General features: G+C 34.5%; 3 protein-coding genes across 3 annotated transcripts; 2 read left to right on the top strand and 1 right to left on the bottom strand.

Annotated features, from left to right (window-relative positions):
* Positions 1–202: 202 nt before the first annotated feature.
* LOC130047444 (alpha-N-acetylgalactosamine-specific lectin-like) lies at positions 203–2445 on the top strand. Its single transcript, XM_056142518.1, has 5 exons — positions 203–310; positions 549–637; positions 775–880; positions 1021–1243; positions 2347–2445. Exons 1-5 carry the CDS (start codon positions 268–270, stop codon positions 2378–2380), a joined length of 495 nt encoding a protein of 164 aa, XP_055998493.1. The 5' UTR covers positions 203–267; the 3' UTR covers positions 2381–2445.
* An 8920-nt stretch (positions 2446–11365) lies between these two features.
* On the bottom strand, positions 11366–13610 carry LOC130047445 (alpha-N-acetylgalactosamine-specific lectin-like). The gene is made up of 5 exons (XM_056142519.1): positions 13516–13610; positions 13195–13283; positions 12954–13059; positions 12591–12813; positions 11366–11464 (listed from the first exon to the last, which is right to left on the bottom strand). The coding sequence occupies exons 1-5, from the start codon at positions 13556–13558 to the stop codon at positions 11431–11433; spliced, it is 495 nt and encodes a 164-aa protein (XP_055998494.1). The 5' UTR covers positions 13559–13610; the 3' UTR covers positions 11366–11430.
* Positions 13611–15090: 1480 nt separating this feature from the next.
* LOC125647449 (lectin BRA-3-like) lies at positions 15091–18877 on the top strand. Its single transcript, XM_056142516.1, has 5 exons — positions 15091–15171; positions 17498–17586; positions 17691–17796; positions 17914–18142; positions 18774–18877. Exons 1-5 carry the CDS (start codon positions 15129–15131, stop codon positions 18805–18807), a joined length of 501 nt encoding a protein of 166 aa, XP_055998491.1. The 5' UTR covers positions 15091–15128; the 3' UTR covers positions 18808–18877.
* The last annotated feature ends 3147 nt before the right edge of the window (positions 18878–22024 follow it).

The following is a 22024-nucleotide window of genomic DNA, read 5'->3' as shown; positions in this document are numbered from 1 at the left end:
TATGATAAACAGTGTTATCATGTTTTCATGCAGTATATATTGATAATCTTCGTTTCCTTTCACCTAATGTCGTCTAGTCAAATCTTACGCCTACTAAATTAAACGTGATGATTGTAAGGTCTTCATCCACCTAGGAGATGTGAATGGTGTTCTTCTTTAGGTTCTACATTGTAACCTTTCTCTCCGTGACTTCTTATCAAAATCGCAGCACTATATAAGTGCACCAACTTGGTTTCTCTACAGATTACAAATAATCAACCGTCCAAAATGAATATTCAGCTCCTCATCTTTCTCACAGCACTGACCACAGGTAAGTTTATTTGGATGCATATTCTATTCAAGTACTAAAGAATGGCAGAAACTGTTCTTTGATTTTAATCATTTGTGAATTTCATTTGAAGTACATGTACTCTACATTTTTCAAATATTCGGATTCTTGGAAAAGTTTCCTTTAGTTTCATTTGAGTTTCTGTTTCGGGAGGTGGGGTAGATGGTTTGTTTTCAGACATACACATGTATGATTACATGATTTTAATCTTTGATTGAAGTATTCGCTGTTTGTCCCACTAACTGGAGTGCACACAATGACAGATGCTTTTTCCTCAGCAAAGACAACGAGACGCTTGCCGGAGCATTGGTAAACATTCATTTCTCTGTCCTTACATACATTAAATCTACTCTAGAATCGTCATTCATGACATGTAACACAGATTGCAACAAATCTCAAAGCTGTAAGTGATGACGAATAACACAGACTCTCTTCTTTTCCCAAAGAAACTCTGCCAAGCAATTGGTTCTCAGTATGGCAGGACTGCGTCTTTGGCCACAGTGGACGATGTCGCGACACAGAAATTTCTTGAAAACCCCGTCAAACAGTCTGGTTTGTGATTCCTCAATGTTTATTCCAAGATCAAATATTTCTATTTAAAAAGAATGTAAATGAATACCCTTGTCACAATGAAATATTTGATATTCCTATTTGAATTCACTAACATATTGATAACTTTGTCTACATATTAGGATACCATGGTTTCTACATCGGTTTAACTGATATCGTCGAAGAAGACACATTTGTTTGGATATCCTCCGGTAAAACTGCTACCTATACCAACTGGGGTACCATCCAGCCTAACAACAGATATGGAAACGAAAATTGTGTGGTCTTTCGAAATGAACCAGGCTATGTAATGACGTGGACAGATGATCCTTGCACCGATCTCAACAATTATATATGTGAAATGGCGTAGGTTTTATTCATTCTCTTCCATATCACTAGTTTCATTTTGATGGAAGTCACCTGAGCTTAAGACATGGGCTTGCTTTTCTGATCGAAGAATTCCCATCATCATTCTAATTCTCTTTCGTTGGTATTTTATTTACTGTGTAGAAGGAATTTTCAGAATATTCTTCATTTCCTCTCTACAGACCACATTAGAAATTTAAGCAAGCTAGGTACAACATGACCGCCGTTAAGGTAAATTCAGACCAAGGGAGATTTAAATTGAAATGGTAATAGGGTGATATTGAAGATGAAGCATTTAGATAAGATCCTTACAAATAAGAGGAGGGTGAAGTTGGTGTGTTAAAATAAGGGTAAGGTCAAATTGACATATCAAGACGTCTACAAATTGAGAACAAAAGGGTTGGGTCATGAAAATTTCGACTCAAATAATGATGGAAGGAAATGATAACATGCCTGTATCGTGGACATAAGTATAGCATAAGTCTCATTACTGTATCAGTAGATTTAATCCAGTAACTGTGGTGACCATTGGACATTAAATTATCATTTTATTGAACATATATCGTGATTTTCTGTTCCATAAATTTAAATTGCTGCAATGACATAGTGTTACCGCTATTCTGTGATTAATATCGTTCACCCAGATGTCGAAATTAGTCTTTATACTATGAATTTCATCAATTCTATTTGTTCTCTTGACATGTTGGTTCAATAATTTCCCAGTAGTATGTAAAGATGATTAATATTTTAAACAACTAAATTAAGATCAATCTATATTACAGGCATCACGGTATACAAATGTGTACATTTGTTATCAAATTGCTTTAACATTTGTGAGGTGTTAGCCATTTTTCATATTTCTGATTTAATTCTCCCAACAAAATAATCATTGAAGGCAGTATTTGCTCCGTGTACACTCCTGTAATATTACTGTTCTAGAACACTGAATGAAAGCTGGTTTTCAGAACATATCTTTAACATTGTATCTTTTATGTTTGATTCTCTGGAGATCGTGACTTTCTGACATATATATATATAGATCAGTTGTGTGATAAATATACCAAAGTATATATAATTGCTGTGTTAATTCTATTGTTTTGTAGTGTTGCTGAGATTCACGTACGCCATGCTGTATAAAGATGTCCTTACTCTAACTTGTATTCTGTGTTATGAATGTTTTCAATAAACAATTAACAAATCAATTCATTTTTTTCTTCAAATCAATTCAATATTTCTTTACAAAATGGCAAAGATTTAAGAGAAGCTGAATGTTATGGAATGGTAGAGAAGTTTGAAATATTGTTGTAGATTATTTTGAGCATTGGGGCAAGGGATACTTACGATATATCTTGATCAGGTAAACAGAGTGATTCGTCTTCAAAATCAGTGTGTCAAAACGGCCTAAGAATGGTGTCAAACAAGTCAGATAGTGTTCATTTTACCAACATATCGTAGTTGTAAATTAGATCGTTATAACGACAATACAATTGCGAAATGCTGACTTTAAACGAGATTATTGAAACCGCTATAACAAAAACTTATTTATCAATAGTCTGGCTCCATTTAAGAATTATCATACGCAGAAGATGCTCTTGTTTATCGAACCAGTTGAAATACAAATATCATATGCAGGTGATTTTGTAATATTGCTACATGATTACGGGAAGTTGACGATAGAGAAGCTGAAGTCATCTCGTTTGTTGCAATTGAGTTGTTTCATTGCTGTTTCCAATAAAATATCCAAGTGGAAGCAGACGTAGAAGACTTTGTTGTGTTTCTTATTTCGAATTCACTGGGATAAATATATCCAATCAACATATGAATGAAAATGAGTATCATTAATAGATAAAACGTCGTCGATTTGTCTAAATGTGGAGTTGAAGGTCACAGCGATATGTTTTCTTCTCATGTAGAAGCTTTTGGATAGATTTGCCTTATAAGAATGCAGAAACATGTCCGCTAGTGAAGGAGTACAATTCGTACCCATAGGAATTCCAACAGAGTGTTGGAAGACCTAGTAACCAAAGACTACTTAGATACTGTCAACGAGGAACTCCAGCATATTCTTGATACATATATCAACTTCAGAGTACCTGTGCGTAGAATCAGAGTAGCATTAAACAAAGTAATTTTTAGGAAACTGATCACAAGATATAAATATTTCCGTGTTCCATTTTTATTGACGACGCACTGTTTATGATGCCAAAGACCTCATTCTTTAATTTATTGTGAGGAATGGTGTAAAGTGTTGAAATGTCACTTTTCAATGTTATTGATTTGGGAAAATCTTTGTTATTTTAGGTTTGCTAAACGTTCCTTCAAATTTATTTAGAATCCATATTTGATATACGAGTATTACACTTCTCGAATATGTTGTGGCACATTTATTTTCCTCTTCACAGCAGTTAAAATGTATACTGAAGAGCTAAGTTAAGATATAAATATATATAAGCACTAAGTTCTAACAACACCCGATACCTGAAAGTGTCGGCTCCACAACATGGATACAAGATCAAATACAAAACATTTTGCTTTACAAAAAAGTGTTTTATATGTAAAACTTATACGGTATCAATTTTGATGCACCAGATGCGGATTTCGACAAATAATGTCTCTTCAGTGATGCTCAACCGAAATGTTTGAAATCCGAAATAACTATGAAGTATTAGAGCTAAATATAGCCAAAAACAGTTGCCAAAAAAGTGGAGCCAAATTCGTCCAAGGATAAGAGCTATGCATGAGGGAGATAATCCTTAATTTTGAAATGAATTTCTAAATTTTATAACAGGAATTAAATATACATCCGTATTTTCAAGCTAGTAACGAAGTACTTAGCTACTGGGCTGTAGAGACCCTCGGGGACTAACAGTCCACCAGCAGATGCCTCGACCCAGGGGTCATCATGTAAAACTTATACGGTACCAATTTTGATGCACCAGATGCGCATTTCGACAAATAATGTCTCTTCAGATCTAAATATAGCTAAAAACAGCGTGCCAAACAAGTGGAGCCAAATTCGTCAAAGGATAAGAGCTATGCATGAGGGAAATAATCCTTAATTTTGAAATGAATTTCTAAATTTTATAACAGCAATTAAATATACATCCGTATTTTCAAGCTAGTAACGAAGTACTTAGCTACTGGGCTGTAGAGACCCTCGGGGATTAACAGTCCGCCAGCAGAGGCCTCGACCCAGGGGTCATAATGTAAAACTTATACGGTACCAATTTTGATGGACCAGATGCGCATTTCGACAAATATATATATATATATATATATATATATATATATATATATATATATGTTTGGGGGGTGGTGGCAATTATTCCCATGAAGACAATTTTCTTTCTGTACTGTATGACTGTATATTTATGAGAATAAAGTATCAATTAATTGTATCTATGAAAACTTTTAACAAAATATAATGTTCATAGTCATCCATGATGTGAAATGTTTAATTAGTGCATGTTTGACACCTCGAAAAAAAGATTTTTGCGTGTACCAAATATCTTGGTACACCCCCAGTCAAAGCTTCATGGTTGGGTAACCGTGCCTCTATTTCTAATTATTAGACCAATAATTATCGATGATTGGTAAGAATTTAGGAAGGGAGTCGCGCTTTCTGATTACGGTGTATCAGTTACATATGTACCAGACTTGGTATAGAACATTGAATATTAAAACAAAAATACAAACATTAGGGGAGCTTCGGAGACCAAAAGAAACAAGAGAACAGACATGCTGTATTTGCTCTCTCTCTCTCTCTCTCTCTCTCTCTCTCTCTCTCTCTCTCTCAGGTATCTGTTCTGCTCCATCACTAACACTTCATAAAAATGGTATAGGATGTGTACTCACCATCGGACTTCAATCATAAAGCGATACATCCAGTAATCTATCATCCGAAAATGTTCAAAACAATAGTTTTAGTAAGTCTTTAGCTTATTTATTTGAAAATACGTGGTGGACACTCTTGAAACATGGATGAAGATATATTGGATGTGTACGAAAAACCTAATAACACTTGAAAACTACACAATATGCACCCTCACCTGGCTGTTAAATACAGGTAACCCCCCCCCCCTTTAGGGCAGAAATTATCAAACCCCACCAAAACAAAATTGGACCAATCAAAATAAATGCTGATGATCTTGATTAAAGGATGAAAAATACGGCAGGGTAAAATAAATTAAATAGAGACCACAAAGAATTCTCATTTCTCGTGTGAAATATGTACTAAGTATGTTGTTAAACTTTTCTCTGGCCACTCGATTTGGTCCCTCGGCATCAAATCTCTTGGTACTCGAGAAAAGTTTACCAACATATACTTAAAGTTTGATTTGCAAGACAAATTCAAACATATTGATTAAAGTTATAAAATTACTATTTTCATTTTCAATTGTTTACTGATTTTGATATATCAAAGAAATATAACAATGCACAATGACATTTCCTCTATAATTATGCAATATTACTGTCTTTAAAAATGGCATGTAATACAGGGGTATGTGTACTTGTTTTCCATGAAATTAACTATTTAGTATGTTGCACAAGATCCATAGCTCTGGGCTCACAAATAATGATTCTATCCAAGTCCCATATTTTGCAGAAGTTCTTGAATTTTCTCTGTGACCTGCAAAGTTGTGGGGTACAGGGGATATAACATAATCAGGCTCTTACAGATCGGTTGGTGACCCTCGGATTATCCTTCGAGATATCAAAGATTTGTCTTATGTACAATCGTCAAATTGTCAGCTTTGGTACAGAAACCAAAATTCTTATACCCAAATTAAAGACCGTTATGTTCCTTTACAAACCCAGTTTTAAGTTAACACCCCCAAATGGTAAGTCGCCTGTCATTCAAACATTTAACAATAGATCTCAGTTGGAGTGACATCTGCAGAGACTGTTCTAGAGGGACCTCAGATAGGTGTTTTGATAGCAATAACAGTCAATTAGTACAGGCATTCTTTAGATCTTGAGGAAGCCCAGTATACCAGAGTTTTGATAGCATGGACCTCTCAACAACTGCTATTTTCTTGCAATTATTAACAATGCAATTTTAATATAATTGTATTCTTTTCTCCACTATATGCATGTATTATAAATTACACAATCAGAAATCAAACAACACTTTGCACATTAAATTCTAAAACTTGTAACTTACTGAAATAATTTATATTATCATTTAATGATAGATCTATGTTTATAAAATAATTTATTCAGTCAGCAAATAAATGAGAGAGAGAGAGAGAGAGAGAGAGAGAGAGAGAGAGAGAGAGAGGAAGAGAGAGGAAAATAGGGGTGGTGGGTGTAGACTGTATCAGCTACCGTTATAGATACAAACACTATCACCAGAGAAACTCTGCAGACGCCCCTGACACATGTCCTGTGTATATCAAAAGTATACATGACACCTTGATATTTTGGCCATGTAAATTTTACGTAAATAACAATGACCATAGATGAGCTCCGCCCACATTCAGTCATCCGTGAAGAAACCGCAGGGTATTATATTTGGGTCTTTAAGAGATATTTTTGATAATTCCTTTTCAGATCCCATGCTCTCGATCTCAAAATGTTCTGCAAAAAATTCATTTAGTAGTAACCTCACTGGACGTAGTCTCTGTACCAAAACGTTTGATAATTTGACTTGTAAATCTTTTAACGTTTTCCATGCCATTATGTGTAACCTGTGTGGCTTAAATCATGTGGAAGAAACCAAGGATTCACTTAATAAAAGAATATCGGGACACATATTTCCTATAAATTATGGTGGTAACCAACTTCTTTACAAGCATTTCAATGCACCGGACCACTTCATTTTGTCCATGAGGGTAAGGATTTTGGAAAACATTTACCATCACACAAACAATCCAACATTAGGCACCCCTTTTCGTAGACAACGAGAAGATCACTGGATCAGGACCCTAGTCACTGCATTTCCATATGCATGCAATGATAATGTATATGATGTGGGAAATTTAACTAGTCCACAAGGAAATAACGTGAATGTGATGGGACTCTTTCTAAATACTCAAAGACAGAAACGTAATCATGGACATCGTTCATATAAAAGACCAAGCATAAATGATGTCACATATGATTCACATTTGCCTTACATCAGCAGACAATTAGGTCCACATCATATTCGTACAAAACTTTACTCTGTTCCATTGAGAGTTTTACATACGTTGTTTGAAGAAGCTACAGCTAGTCTATACTTGGATTTTTCAACACCTGAATACAGACTGAACTCCACGATTATGGATGTTGCCTATCACAGGCTCTTTAAACCAGCACGGGTTATGAATGATATCCTTCCAAATCATGCCGCCAGTTCCTTAAACTCAAATTTACAAACAAAGAAATATATGCCGTCAACATAAGCAACATTCTTCATCATAAAAGGGTTCAGTCGTGTATTCCAACTTATTTCAGGTTCACGTCTACACCCTGTATTTTCTACAGCTATACTTCTATTATTGCATCCAAACTTTTTAATTATAAACAAACTTTGCAGTGCTTAGATACAGACCATCTTATACGTAATCTACCAACTTATTCTTGTTCATCTTCTTTCAACTATTGTCCAGCTGGATATGTCATCACTAGTGATGTTGATATAGTTGAATATGAGGACCTCAAATCCTTTATTCTAAAAGATCCTAAATACAGAGAACCTCGGTCCTTTAATTGGCGACATAACTTCATCTCTATTATGAATTCTGTCGAAAATTATACCAGACGATGGGCTAAATATGAAGAAGAACTTGATGCATTGTCAAAATGGGTTAAAAGCCATAAGAATATTAAAATCCCGCATTAGACTGATTAAGTCAAAAGTACGTATCATCTATCCTTCTGTGTTTAGTAAACCAGAAGTGATAAAATAATTAGATAGGTTACATGAGAAATATGTTTTTGTTCCATCTGACAAAGCTAGTAACAACATTGTCTTTGTTTGTAAGGCTCATTATTACAACGGTATTTTAAACGAACTTGGCATTAATTCCATTTTTGGTATTCGTACTTATACTCCAACTGCTCTTCCAAAAGAGAAAATTCTTCAAAACCATGCTTCAGTTTTAGACACATTTGATATCCCAGTCAATGGGTAAATAAATATGAGTTACCGTACCTATATTGGATTCCTAAACTACATAAAAACCCTTACGAACAAAGACACATTACTGGATCTAGTAATTGCTCTACCAAGCCCCTAACTTTATTCCTCAAGAAAATATTAACAGCTGTGAAGGAAAAACTTCAAACTTACTGTGCGATTACATATGCCAGAAGTGGTGTTAATCAAATGTGGATTCTATACAATTCAAAAGAACTTTTAGTAAACTTGAAATCGCAAAATTTTCCCAAATCAATAACATCAAAACATATGACTTTTCAACACTATAAACGACCATTCCTTACCATAAATTTGGTGATCAGTCTTCCATCACTCTGTTGGAATTCCCATGGGCACGAATTGTGCTCCTTTGTTAGCATTCATGTTTCTATATTCATATCAAGCAGAATTTATTCAAAAACTTCTACGTGAAAAGAAAAAATATCTTGCTATGGCCTTCAATTCGACATTTAGATATGTCGACGATGTTTTGTTTATTAACAATAATAACTCTCATTCATAGTAGATATTAATGGCAAAGTGACAATTCAACTGTATGACAAGCGTAATGATTTCAGCTTCTCCATCGTCAACTTCCCATTGTTATGTAGCAATATTCTATTATCACCTGTATATGGTGTTTATATCCCTCAACCGATTCGATACACAAGACCTTGTTCTGCGTATAGTCAGTTTTTTAAATCAAGGCAAGCTACTGACAAACAATTTGATGGTACAAGATTTCACCATTCTCGATTGAAGTCAGCATTTTGCAAATTCTATGGTCACTATAACGATCTAATTCGACAACACAATCTATCATTGGGTCAAATACTGTCTGACGTGTTTCATACCGATTGCTAGGCCGCTAACGGCGGTTGTGACCGGTCGACAAAAGATGTTTACTTTATATATATATATATATATATATATATATATATATATATATATACGAACAGTGAACAATCTCATAACCCCTACAAGCAATACAAAATAGATAGTTGGGCAAACACGAACCCCTGCATACACCAGACGTGGGATCAGGTGCCTAGGAGGATTAAGCATCCTCTGTCGACTGGTCACACCCGACGTGAGCCCTATATCCTGACAAGACAGCATCATTTGTATTTAGTCATCGTTGGATATAATTTTTTTTACTTATTTCCTATACCATAGACATTTTGTGCAATATCAATATATATATATATATATATATATATATATATATATATATATATATATAAAAGCACTGAAAAGGCCACGACACTGTTGGTTATTTAAAACTCAAATTTTCGACGCAACCCGCGTCTTTATCAAGAGACATAAATTACACAAACAAATAACACACAAAAACAAGTATCGATAAACTACATTGGTGAGAAGAGTGATACACTATTGTACTGAGTGATAAAAATGGTGGTGGTTACGTTGTAAAGCGTGTTTACTGACTATGGTTTAGAGAGTTTGTACCATGATCGGGTATGTATATATATATAAACACTTTTTTGTAAAGCAAAATATTTTGTATTTGACCTTGTATCCATGTTGTGGAGCCGACACTTTTAGGTATCGGGTGTTGTTAGTACTTACTGCTTATATATCTATATGTATATATATATGTATGTATATATATATGTATGTATGTATGTATGTATATATATATATATATATATATATATATATATATATATATATATATATCTTAACTTAGCTCCTCAGTATACATTTTAACTGCTGTGAAGAGGAAAATAAATGTGCCACAACATATTCGAGAAGTGTAATACTCGTATATCAAATACAGATTCTAAATAAATTTGAAGGAACGTTTAGCAAACCTAAAATAACAAAGATTTTCCCAAATCAATAACATTGAAAAGTGACATTTCAACACTTTACACCATTCCTCACAATAAATTAAAGAATGAGGTCTTTGGCATCATAAACAGTGCGTCGTCAATAAAAATGGAACACGGAAATATTTATATCTTGTGATCAGTTTCCTAAAAATTACTTTGTTTAATGCTACTCTGATTCTACGCACAGGTACTCTGAAGTTGATATATGTATCAAGAATATGCTGGAGTTCCTCGTTGACAGTATCTAAGTAGTCTTTGGTTACTAGGTCTTCCAACACTCTGTTGGAATTCCTATGGGTACGAATTGTACTCCTTCACTAGCGGACATGTTTCTGCATTCTTACAAGGCAAATCTATCCAAAAGCTTCTTCATGAGAAGAAAACATATCGCTGTGACCTTCAACTCCACATTTAGACAAATCGACGACGTTTTATCTATTAATGATACTCATTTTCATTCATATGTTGATTGGATATATTTATCCCAGTAAATTCGAAATAAGAAGCACAACAAAGTCTTCTACGTCTGCTTCCACTTGGATATTTTATTGAAGTTGATTGGAAACAGCAATGTAACAACTCAACAAACGAGATGACTTCAGCTTCTCTATGAAAGGTGAAGATAACGAACAGTGATCAATCTCATAACTCCTACAAGCAATACAAAATACATAGTTGGGCAACTTCCCGTAATCATGTAGGAATATTACAAAATCACCTGCATATGATATTTATGTATTTCAACTGGTTCGACAAACAAGATCATGTTCTGCGTATGATAATTCTTAAATGGAGCCAGACAACTGACAAGTAGGTTTTTGTTGTAGCGGTTTCAATAATCTCGTTTAAAGTCAGCATTTCGCAATTGTATTGTCGTTATAACGATCTAATTTACAACTACGATATGTGGGTAAAGTGAACACTATCTGACTTGTTTGACACCATTCATAGGCCGTTTTGGCACACTGATTTTGACTACGGATCACTCTGTTTACCTGATCAAGATATAGCGCAAGATATATCGTAAGCATCCCTTGACCCAATGCTCAAAATAATCTACAACAATATTTCAAACTCAGCTTCTCTTAAATCTTTGCCATTTTGTAAAGAAGTACTGAATTGATTTGAAGAAGAAAAAATAAATTGATTTGTTAATTGTTTATTGAACACATTCAAAACACAGAATACAAGTTAGAGGAAGGACGTCTTTATAAAGCATGGCGTACGTGAATCTCAGCAACACTACAAAACAATAGAATTAACACAGCAATTATATATACTTTGGTATATTTATCACACAACTGATATATATATATATATATATATATATATATATATATATATATATAAGAAAGTCACGATCTCCAGAGAATCAAACATAAAAGATACAATGTCAAAGATATGATGTGAAAACCAGCTTTCGTTCAGTGTTCTAGAACAGTAATATTACAGGAGTGTACACGGAGCAAATACTGCCTTCAATGATTATTTTTTGGGGAGAATTAAATCAGAAATATGAAAAATGGCTAACACCTCACAAATGTTAAAGCAATTTGATAACAAATGTACACATTTGTATACCGTGATGCCTGTAATATAGATTGATCTTAATTTAGTTGTTTAAAATATTAATCATCTAACATACTACTGGGAAATTATTCAACCAACATGTCAAGAGAACAAATAGAATTGATGAAATTCATAGTATAAAGACTAATTTCGACATCTGGGTGAACGATATTAATCACAGAATAGCGGAAACACTATGTCATTTCAACAATTTAAATTTATGGAACAGAAAATCACGATATATGTTCAATAAAATGATAATTTAATGTCCAATGGTCACCACAGTTACTGGATTAAATCTACTGATACAGTAATGAGACTTCTGCTATACTTATGTCCCCAATACAGGCATGTTATCATTTCCTTCCATCATTATTTGAGTCGAACTTTTCATGACCTAACCCTTGTTCTCAATTTGTAGACGTCTTGATACGTCAATTTGATCTTATCCTTATTTTAACACACCAACTTCACCCTCCTCTTATTTGTAAGGATCTTATCTAAATGCTTCATCTTCAATATCACCCTATTACCACTTCACTTTAAATTTCCCTTGGTCTGAATTGACCTTAACGGCGGTCATGTTGTACCTAGCTTGTCTGAATTTCTAATGTGGTCTGTAGAAAGGAAATGAAGAATATTCTGAAAATTCCTTTTACACAGTAAATAAAATACCAACGAAAGAGAATTAGAATGATGAGCGGACTACTTCGATCAGAAAAGCAAGCCCATTTCTTAAGCTCAGGTGACTTCCATCAAAATGAAACTAGTGGTATGGAAGAGAATGAATAAAACCTACGCCATTTCACATATATAATTGTTGAGATCGGTGCAAGGATCATCTGTCCACGTCATTACATAGCCTGGTTCATTTCGAAAGACTACACAATTTTCGTTTCCATATCTGTTGTTAGGCTGGATGGTACCCCAGTTGGTATAGGTAGCAGTTTTACCGGAGGATATCCAAACAAATGTGTCTTCTTCGACGATATCAGTTAAACCGATGTAGAAACCATTGTATCCTAATATGTAGATTAAGTTATAAATATGTAAGTGAATTTAAATAGGAATTTCAAATATTTCATTTTGACAAGGGCATTACATTACATTTTTTTAAAATAGAAATATTTGTTCTTGGAATAAACATTGAGGAATCACAAACCAGACTGTTTGACGGGGTTTTCAAGAAATTTCTGTGTCGCGACATCGTCCACTGTGGCCAAAGACGCAGTCCTGCCATACTGAGAACCAATTGCTTGGCAGAGTTTCTTAAGGAAAAGAAGAGTCTGTGTTATACGTCATCAATTACAGCTTTGAGATTTGTTGCAATCTGTGTTACATGTCATGAATGACGATTCTAGAGTAGATTTAATGTAGGTAAGGACAGAGAAATGAATGTTTACCAATGCTCCGGCAAGCGTCTCGTTGTCTTTGCTGAGGAAGAAACATCTGTCATTGTGTGCACGCCAGTTAGTGGGACAAACAGCGAATACTTCAATCAAAGATTAAAATCATGTAATCATACATGTGTAGGTCTGAAAACAAACCATCTACCCCACCTCCCGAAACAGAAACTCAAATGAAACTAAAGGAAACTTTTCCAAGAATCCGAATATTTGAAAAATGTAGAGTACTTCAAATGAAATTCACTAATGATTAAAATCAAAGAACAGTTTCTGCCATTCTTTAGTACTTGAATAGAATATGCATCCAAATAAACTTACCTGTGGTCAGTGCTGTGAGAAAGATGAGGAGCTGAATATTCATTTTGGACGGTTGATTATTTGTAATCTGTAGAGAAACCAAGTTGGTGCACTTATATAGTGCTGCGATTTTGATAAAAAGTGACGGAGAGAAAGGTTATAATGTAGAACCTAAAGAAGAACACCATTCACATCTCCTAGGTGGATGAAGACCTTACAATCATCACGTTTAATTTAGTAGGCGTAAGATTTGACTACACGACATTGGGTGAAAGGAAACGAAGATTATCAATGTATACTGCATGAAAACATGATAACACTGTTTATCATAATTATTACATATTGGGGGAATTTGGTCCCAATTTTGATTTCTTTACAGGAGCAATAAAGGTTTTACGGCGAATTCAATACGGAATGAAAAATATAACAATGCATGTGGATTTGGATGAATGTAGGACATTAATTTCGAAGTACACAGCATGAAGAAATGAAAATCATGTAACTTTCTTGATGAATTATTCTATAATTTCTAGTTGATAATCAGTATATACAATGTGTCGCAGTAATACTTGTATTTAGATACCCCTGTGAGCATACCGTAACTCTCCCAGTCATTCACTGTTTGCAGTTGTACGACCTGCGAGAATATTTTGCTGAATTAGAGGCACCACCAGCTTAAGGTAAAAAGCATCAGATTTAGATATTTAATTCCGTTTCCATGACTTTAACATATCTTACGTTGATGAGTTGTATTTGTGGATATAAAAACCCAGAAACAGAATAATGTTTCACACCTTTACTTAAGAAACGTAATGCAGACTATTTCGTTAATTTTATTTGTCTAAAGATATTTTATTATTCTGGGTATAGTCAGTTTTTAAATCGAGGTAAGCTACTGACAAACAAGTTGATGGTACAGGGATTTCAACAGTCTCGATTGAAGTCAGCATTTCGCAAATTCTATGGTCGTTATAACGATCTAGGTCGTCAATACAACCTCGCATTGGGTCAAATGCTGCCTGACGTGTTTCATACCGATTGTTAAGCCGTTCTTGTCACACTGATTTTGACTGCGGATAACTCTGTTTACCTGATCAGGATTTGGGGCTCACGGCGGGTGTGACCGGTCAACAGGGGATGCTTACTCCTCCTAGGCACCTGATCCCACCTCTGGTGTGTCCAGGGGTCCGTGTTTGCCCAACTATCTAATTTGTATTGCTTGTAGGAGTTATGAGATTGATCACTGTTCGTTATCTTCACCTTGCATTTGCACTACTCTACATGGTATAAATTGGTATTTTTTAAAACAAATTTACTAGTGCATCATTTGCTTTGTACGTGGGTGAAAGTCGGTGTACCAAATCATGAGAACTAAAATATTTGATATTTCAGTTTCCACTAACGAGAAAGAATTGCATATCTAGATAATCTGAAACGTGCATCACGTATAGGTAGTGGACACGACGTCTTGACAATGTTCTACATTTTGATCTTTCTCCTTCAACATAGTCCTGTTTGATTATGTTCTGTTTTCTTACCTTTCTTCACGAACCTAAAATCTTATCAAAATTACACCACTATATAAAAGCAAGAAATTGGTTTCTCTGCAGATCATTATTAATCCACCGTCCAAAATGAATATCCAGCTCCTCATCTTTCTCGCAGCGCTGACCACAGGTACGTTTAGAAGGATGTTGATTGTACCATTATTAATATCAGCATTTTACCGCAATAAAAAGGGGCTTAAATTACAGGGACTGGGGAAATTGGAGATCACAGCTTACTAATAATTTTTTGTGTTTGCTTTTTCAAATTACTAAGAAAGATTAGAAATAAATGAATTTTATTTTCAGTTCTGCCTACTAACAATTCAGGGGCCCGTTTTACAAAAGGTCGTAAATTTTAAGTCCTAAGTCATAAATTTGAAGAACTTACGACAGATCGTAGGACCGTTTTACAAAATGTATCGTAATCGTATATCGTAAATTCTTTTGTCGCAAGTCGTATATGGAACTCTTCAGCGCATGAAGTTGTAGAATTGAACATAGATACCGCGGGAAACCCGACAGTTTGACGCACAGACACTGGGGAGGAAAGAAAATTGGAGCAAATTGACTTTAAATTATATATTTGCATTGCTAATTAAGCGAAGTAAATTTATTCAATTCAATCTATTGATTTACCAAACTTGTTGGCATACAATCTGAATTGATACATTAATTAATAAGCTACTAATTCATACTAACAGTGAAACGACTATCTAAATTGGAATGGGATAGACAGGGAATCCACACATTTTGAAGAAAATATCGCCAAAATAAATCAAGGGGGGGGGGGTAGTAAGGCACCTGACTGTAGCCAAAACCTGTTGATTGAATGTTGACCATTTGAAGCTGATCAATACATGTACATATAAATAATTCTTAATTACTGCATAGTATGTTATAAGCAAGTATTTTGTTTTTACATACATATATACAAATGCACATGTATTTATATTCGAGTTACAAGACTAAGGTGGGAGGGGGGGGTCAGATTGCTAATTATAAGTTAGTTGTGCTAATGCATGCGTATTATATGAATAATTAGACTTATTATTTGATCTCAAATTATATATATTCCTAATTATCTTAATATTAATTACAGATTTCCAATATCAAGGAAGTTAACTTGATTTTTTAAAAGTTAGATTTTAGATAAGAGTTATTCTTGTGTATTATAATCTACATGATATACTAGGTGATATAAAATCATTATTCTACAGGTACGTGGCTGTATCAAGTGGTCTAATATAGGACGGAAAGGTGAATCTTTGCAGTTCGTTAATGGCTATATAACAAGCAATATGATCGATGATGGTACTTGTTAGGGGGGGGGGGGCATTCAATCACAGTTAAAAAAAAATGCAACACCGTCTATTTTTTCATAAATACTAATAACTGGTATAATGGGGGGCTGTAGTTATTAATTAATTAATTCACTCACAATGTATTTTTCCATTTGAAATACATTTACAAACATACTAATAGGCCTAACTGATAATTCAATGGATGGGGGCGGACGTGGAAAAGGGTTAGGGATTAATTCACTCACAATTTTTCCCAATACAGTGTCTTTCTCATACATGCTAATAATTGGTATAAATCTACCATGGTATTGGATAACACCGTGCAAATAAATGATGTCCTAGTACATGTAAGTGCATACATGTATAATATAGGTGTACATAACTAGGCCTACGTGTGGATGGGTGCGTCGAAATAAGATCTGATATGACATGCATATTCTTTTTAAAAATGCTTGAAGTAGTCAACATCATCATGATCATTGGAAAAAGTATGGTCTATGCAGGAATATACAAACATTGTAAAACATTGCAATGGGTCTTATGGCACACACTTGCTACATTTGTTTGATTTGCGCACTGACGGAGATATACGAGTACGTAACCACATTTTGTGTGACGAAGTCATCAGAGGAGGTGACGCATTGTAGTAAACAAAGGAGGCAGGACAGGCCTTTATGTGTGCAGACAATAATGAATCATGGCATGTACTTGAATAACAGCTGGTACAGCCTTGCTTAGGTTTGTAGGATGCTCTACGTCTCCCCGCACTAAATATGTTAACTCGTAGAGATACCGCCTGGGTAAACGATACCTCTCGACTACCTCAACATCATTGAAGTAGTCCAATGGATTATTTTTATCGCAAAACACCCACAGCGCACGTTTTTTATGAGTCTCATTCATAACATTAAACATTAGAAATGCAGCCATGTTGAATTATTTTAATAACCATAGTAACAAAGATTTTATGGAGCACTTACGACAAAACTTGGGACATAGGGTCGCCCCCGGGCGGTCGTAGACTTAAGGTCGAATTTCAACGTAACTCGTAAATCCTAAATCTTTGTAAAACGGTCTCTCATCGTAAGTTATGTCTTACGACTAATTTTAAGACTTACGACCTTTTGTAAAACGGGCCCCTGAACTCTCTTCTAGTGTTCGCTGCCTGTCCTGCACACTGGTCTGGACATAGGAACAACTGTTACTTCTTCAGTAGAGACAATGAGACGTTTTCGGACGCTCTGGTAAATATCCGTTATTCTCTTTCTACAAAAGACATTATTTCAAAGATAATCGTCCTTGATAAATGCCTTCATGCATGTAGAATGACGTCATCGCTTTCTTGCAGATACTCTGTGAAATGCTAGGAGCCCAGTACCGTAGACCTGCCTCCATTGCCACCATAGATAGCGCCAACACACAAAACTATCTGGCCAACCTGATTAGGCACTCCGGTATGTCCATCTCCATTCACAACCCAAAACAGATACCTTTTTCCTTGTGATTGATATACATTAAGATCGACTCAAAACTATAATTGTACTCTACTCTGTCGTTCCATTACATTCCAGGATCTAATGCTTACTATATTGGTGTCAACGATATTGTCAACGAGGGCGAATTTGTATGGATTTCTTCTGGACAGAATGCCACTTATTTGAACTGGGGTCCCGACCAGCCCAACAACCGATGGGGAAATGAAAATTGTGTTGTCATTAGAAACGATCCAGGTCAAGGGTTTGACATGACGTGGTCAGATGACCCCTGCACTGATCTGAACACGTATATCTGCGAAATGCCGTATGTTTTCACTTTTGTTTTCTCATATTACATCCTTCAAGGATTTATGTAGGGAAATATTGGTATCATTTACATCTCATGATGTTGATATCGTCTTACTTGAAATAGTGAGCATCCCATGTCAACCGGTCACACCCGCCGTGAGCCCTATATCTCGATCTCAGTCTATTATTTTACAGGTACCCCAGGTTGATTACAGATTCTTAATTTTGTCGGAGGCAGTTGCAGACGATATAAGTTTGATATTTTTGAATAAATCTGGTGAAATAAAGCAGCTTCTTGTATCTGTAGTAATACACAATTATCATCTCTGAATTAAAATTTTCAACGCTTTGATTCCGGATATTACTTTTCACTAAAATCGTTCCAACTTTACCATTATATCGCTTTATTCTTTCTAAATGCTTGATGTCGGACATAATGATTGTTATTCCATCATAGCATCATGAACACCAATGTGGATTCCGTGAATTATCATGGTACATGTATATCGACTTCATGGATTATCGCTGTTTTATAAGTTTTATTGCATCGTAAAATCATGTTAATATTTCTGTAGGAGTTTCTAAGAAGTGATACACATCTTTCAGCTTATAAATAAAGCTATTCACATGTTTTCTTTGTATTGTAGTGCTGCTGAGATTCACATTCCGATTGTTGGATAAAGAGTAATGCATTATTATTGTATTTTGAGTGTTATATGTATATACTGTGCAAATAAATTATCTTATTTTTTGTCTGCTAAATCTTTAAAAAATATGGTATTTATTCACATAATGTAAAACAATTCTTTTCAAGAATGATTATAGCTGAAAAGGGTATTCAAATAGAAAAGTCAAACTGATTAGAAGTTAAGTAAGATTCATAAAGATTGAATAGAGGTAAAGAAGAATTGTTACAAATTAACAGTAAATGTATTCTGAGAGAAGGCAATCAACAGTTCATACGTATTGACAATGGGAATTCGATAGTGCATATATATTGACACACGATAATCGACTGTCATAGAAATTAAGAGCAGACATTCAACTGTCGTACAGATTGAGACAAGACAATCAACTGTTATACAGAATGAGATAAGAAAATCAACAGTCATACAGATTGAGATAAGACAATCAACTGTCAAACAGATTGAGATAAGACAATCAACAGGCATACAGAATGAGACAAAATAATCAACTCTCAAAGAGAATGAGACAAAATAATCAACTCTCGTACAGAATGAGATAAGATAATCAACAGGCATACAGAATGAGACAAAATAATCAACTCTCATACAGAATGAGACAAAATAATCAACTCTCAAAGAGAATGAGACAAAATAATCAACTCTCGTACAGAATGAGATAAGATAATCAACTGTCATACAGAATGAGACAAAATAATCAACTGTCACACAGATTGAGACAAGATAATCAACTGTCATACAGATTGAGACAATATAATCAACTGTCATACAGATTGAGACAAGATAATCAACTGTCATACAGAATGAGATAAGATAATCAACTGTCATACAGATTGAGACAAGATAATCAACTGTCACACAGATTGAGACAATATAATCAACTGTCATAAATATTGAGATAAGATATTCAACAGTCATACATAATGAGATAAGACAATTAACAGTCATACAGATTGAGATAAGACAATCAACTATCATACAGATTGAGACAAGATAATCAAATGTCATACAAATTGAGACAAAATAATCAACAGTCATACAGATTGAGACAAGATAATCAACTGTCATAAAGATTGAGACCAGATAATCAACAGTCATACATAATGAGATAAGACAACAGTCATACAGATTGAGATAAGACAATCAACTGTCATATAGATTGAGACAAGATAATCAACTGTCATACAGATTGAGATAAGATAATCAACTGTTATACAGATTGAGATAAGACACAATCAACTGTCATACAGATTGAGACAAGATAATCAATAGTCATAGAAATTGAGACAAGATAATCAACTATCATACAGTTTGAGACAAGATAATCAACAGTCATACAAATTGAGACAAGACATTCAACTGTCATACAGAATGAGATAAGACAATCAACAATCCTACATATTGAGATAAGACAATCAACTGTCATACAGAATGAGATAAGACAATCAACAGGCATATAGATTGAGATAAGACAATAATCTATCATACAGAATGAGATAAGACAATCAACAATCATACAGATTGAGATAAGACAATCAACTTTCATAGAGATTGAGACAAGATAATCAACAGTAATAGAGATTGAGACAAAATACTCAACTGTCATACAGTTTGAGACAAGATAATCAACAGTCATACAGATTGAGATAAGACAATCAACTGTCAAACAGAATGAGATAACACAATCAACAGTCATAGAGAATGAGATAAGACAACCAACAATCATACAAATTGAGATAAGACAATCAACAGTCATACAGATTGAGATAAGACAATCAACAGTCATACATATTGAGATAAGACAATCATCAGTCATACAGATTGAGATAAGACAATCAACAGTCATACAGATTGAGATAAGACAACCAACAATCATACAGATTGAGATAAGACAATCAACAGTCATACAGATTGAGATAAGATAATCAACAGTCATACAGATTGAGATAAGACAATCAACAGTCATACAGATTGAGATAAGACAATCAACAGTCATACAGATTGAGATAAGATAATCAACTGTCGTACAGATTGAGATAAGACAATCAACAGGCATACAAATTATAATTATGATTTAATGCGAAAGGCAAATGTACCAACCTTCGTTTATTAAAATGTACATACATTTTGAAAAATACAAGTCAACTGAGCCGCAAAATGATTTACTTAGCAACCACGACGAAGCGTCTAGCTGTGAAGACAGCAATATTGGTTCTTCGGAGGCTATTTATCAAATTATTGTAAATGTAGTAATTGAAGGTGAAGTTTGAAGTTTGTTGGAACAGAAAATATGTGTAGGCTATGAATGCAATGCGTATTTTGCTGCCCTTAAAGATCGACTTTGAAGTAGACTACATGAAAACTTACCCTTGCATGCAACGTTGTCGCTAATAGTAAGTCCGACACAAGAAATATACAAACAAGTGATTAATTGCGATCCACAGCTCAATGTGACTGACGTCATCTGATATGAAATATGACGTATGATTATTTTTTTGAAAGAAGCAACCCTCTTCCCCAGGGAGAAATGTATTTCAAAATGAACAGGGTTATGTTTACTTGGTAAATAATTAATTCGAATATAATATCTTTGGTTTAACCTATTATTCGACCATGATACAGAGAAAGATCTTTTGCAACAGTGATTTGCGTGCAAGTAGATGATAATTGACAACGAGGAAAAAATATGTTTATTAAACCAAAATATCGTATTGCACGCGTTGACTTTCTATTCCAAATGCAAAGCCCAAAACAGTGCTGCAATGTACATTTCGAGAGAGAAAAATAGTTCCGGCAACTGGTTGTCAAAAGGCATGTCCCCATACCGAAACAGGTTATACAGAAATAATTTGCGCTCCTCAATTTAAATTTGATCAATCAGAGACTAGAATACAATATGAATTAAATTATAAGAGAATAATTTCAGTGTATTGTATCTGTCATACAGATTGAGATAAGACAACCAACTGTCATACAGATTGAGATAAGACAACCAACTGTCATACAGATTGAGATAAGACAACCAACTGTCATACAGATTGAGACAAGACAACAAACTGTCATACAGATTGAGACAAGACAACCAACTGTCATACAGATTGAGATAAGACAACCGTCATACAGATTGAGATAAGACAACCAACTGTCATACAGATTGAGACAAGACAACCAACTGTCATACAGATTGAGATAAG

The sequence above is a fragment of the Ostrea edulis genome, chromosome 6 (assembly GCF_947568905.1).
Source record: "Ostrea edulis chromosome 6, xbOstEdul1.1, whole genome shotgun sequence".
NCBI classification, from domain to species: domain Eukaryota; kingdom Metazoa; phylum Mollusca; class Bivalvia; order Ostreida; family Ostreidae; genus Ostrea; species Ostrea edulis.
The sequence above is the reverse complement of the archived record's forward strand: the minus strand, read 5'-3'. Positions and strand labels throughout refer to the sequence as shown.

What these genes read in the sequence shown, in the direction of transcription:
- LOC130047444 (XM_056142518.1), top strand. Translation starts at nt 268, where the DNA reads ATGAATATTCAGCTCCTCATCTTTCTCACAGCACTGACCACAG. An exon ending in AAACCCCGTCAAACAGTCTG is followed by an intron (nt 881 to 1,020) that starts GTTTGTGATTCC and finishes TCTACATATTAG; the next exon opens with GATACCATGGTTTCTACATC. An exon ending in AATTATATATGTGAAATGGC is followed by an intron (nt 1,244 to 2,346) that starts GTAGGTTTTATT and finishes ATTGTTTTGTAG; the next exon opens with TGTTGCTGAGATTCACGTAC.
- LOC130047445 (XM_056142519.1), bottom strand. Translation starts at nt 13,558, where the DNA reads ATGAATATTCAGCTCCTCATCTTTCTCACAGCACTGACCACAG. An exon ending in TCTCACAGCACTGACCACAG is followed by an intron (nt 13,284 to 13,515) that starts GTAAGTTTATTT and finishes CTTTGATTGAAG; the next exon opens with TATTCGCTGTTTGTCCCACT. An exon ending in AATTATATATGTGAAATGGC is followed by an intron (nt 11,465 to 12,590) that starts GTAGGTTTTATT and finishes ATTGTTTTGTAG; the next exon opens with TGTTGCTGAGATTCACGTAC.
- LOC125647449 (XM_056142516.1), top strand. Translation starts at nt 15,129, where the DNA reads ATGAATATCCAGCTCCTCATCTTTCTCGCAGCGCTGACCACAG. An exon ending in TCTCGCAGCGCTGACCACAG is followed by an intron (nt 15,172 to 17,497) that starts GTACGTTTAGAA and finishes ACTCTCTTCTAG; the next exon opens with TGTTCGCTGCCTGTCCTGCA. An exon ending in CAACCTGATTAGGCACTCCG is followed by an intron (nt 17,797 to 17,913) that starts GTATGTCCATCT and finishes ATTACATTCCAG; the next exon opens with GATCTAATGCTTACTATATT.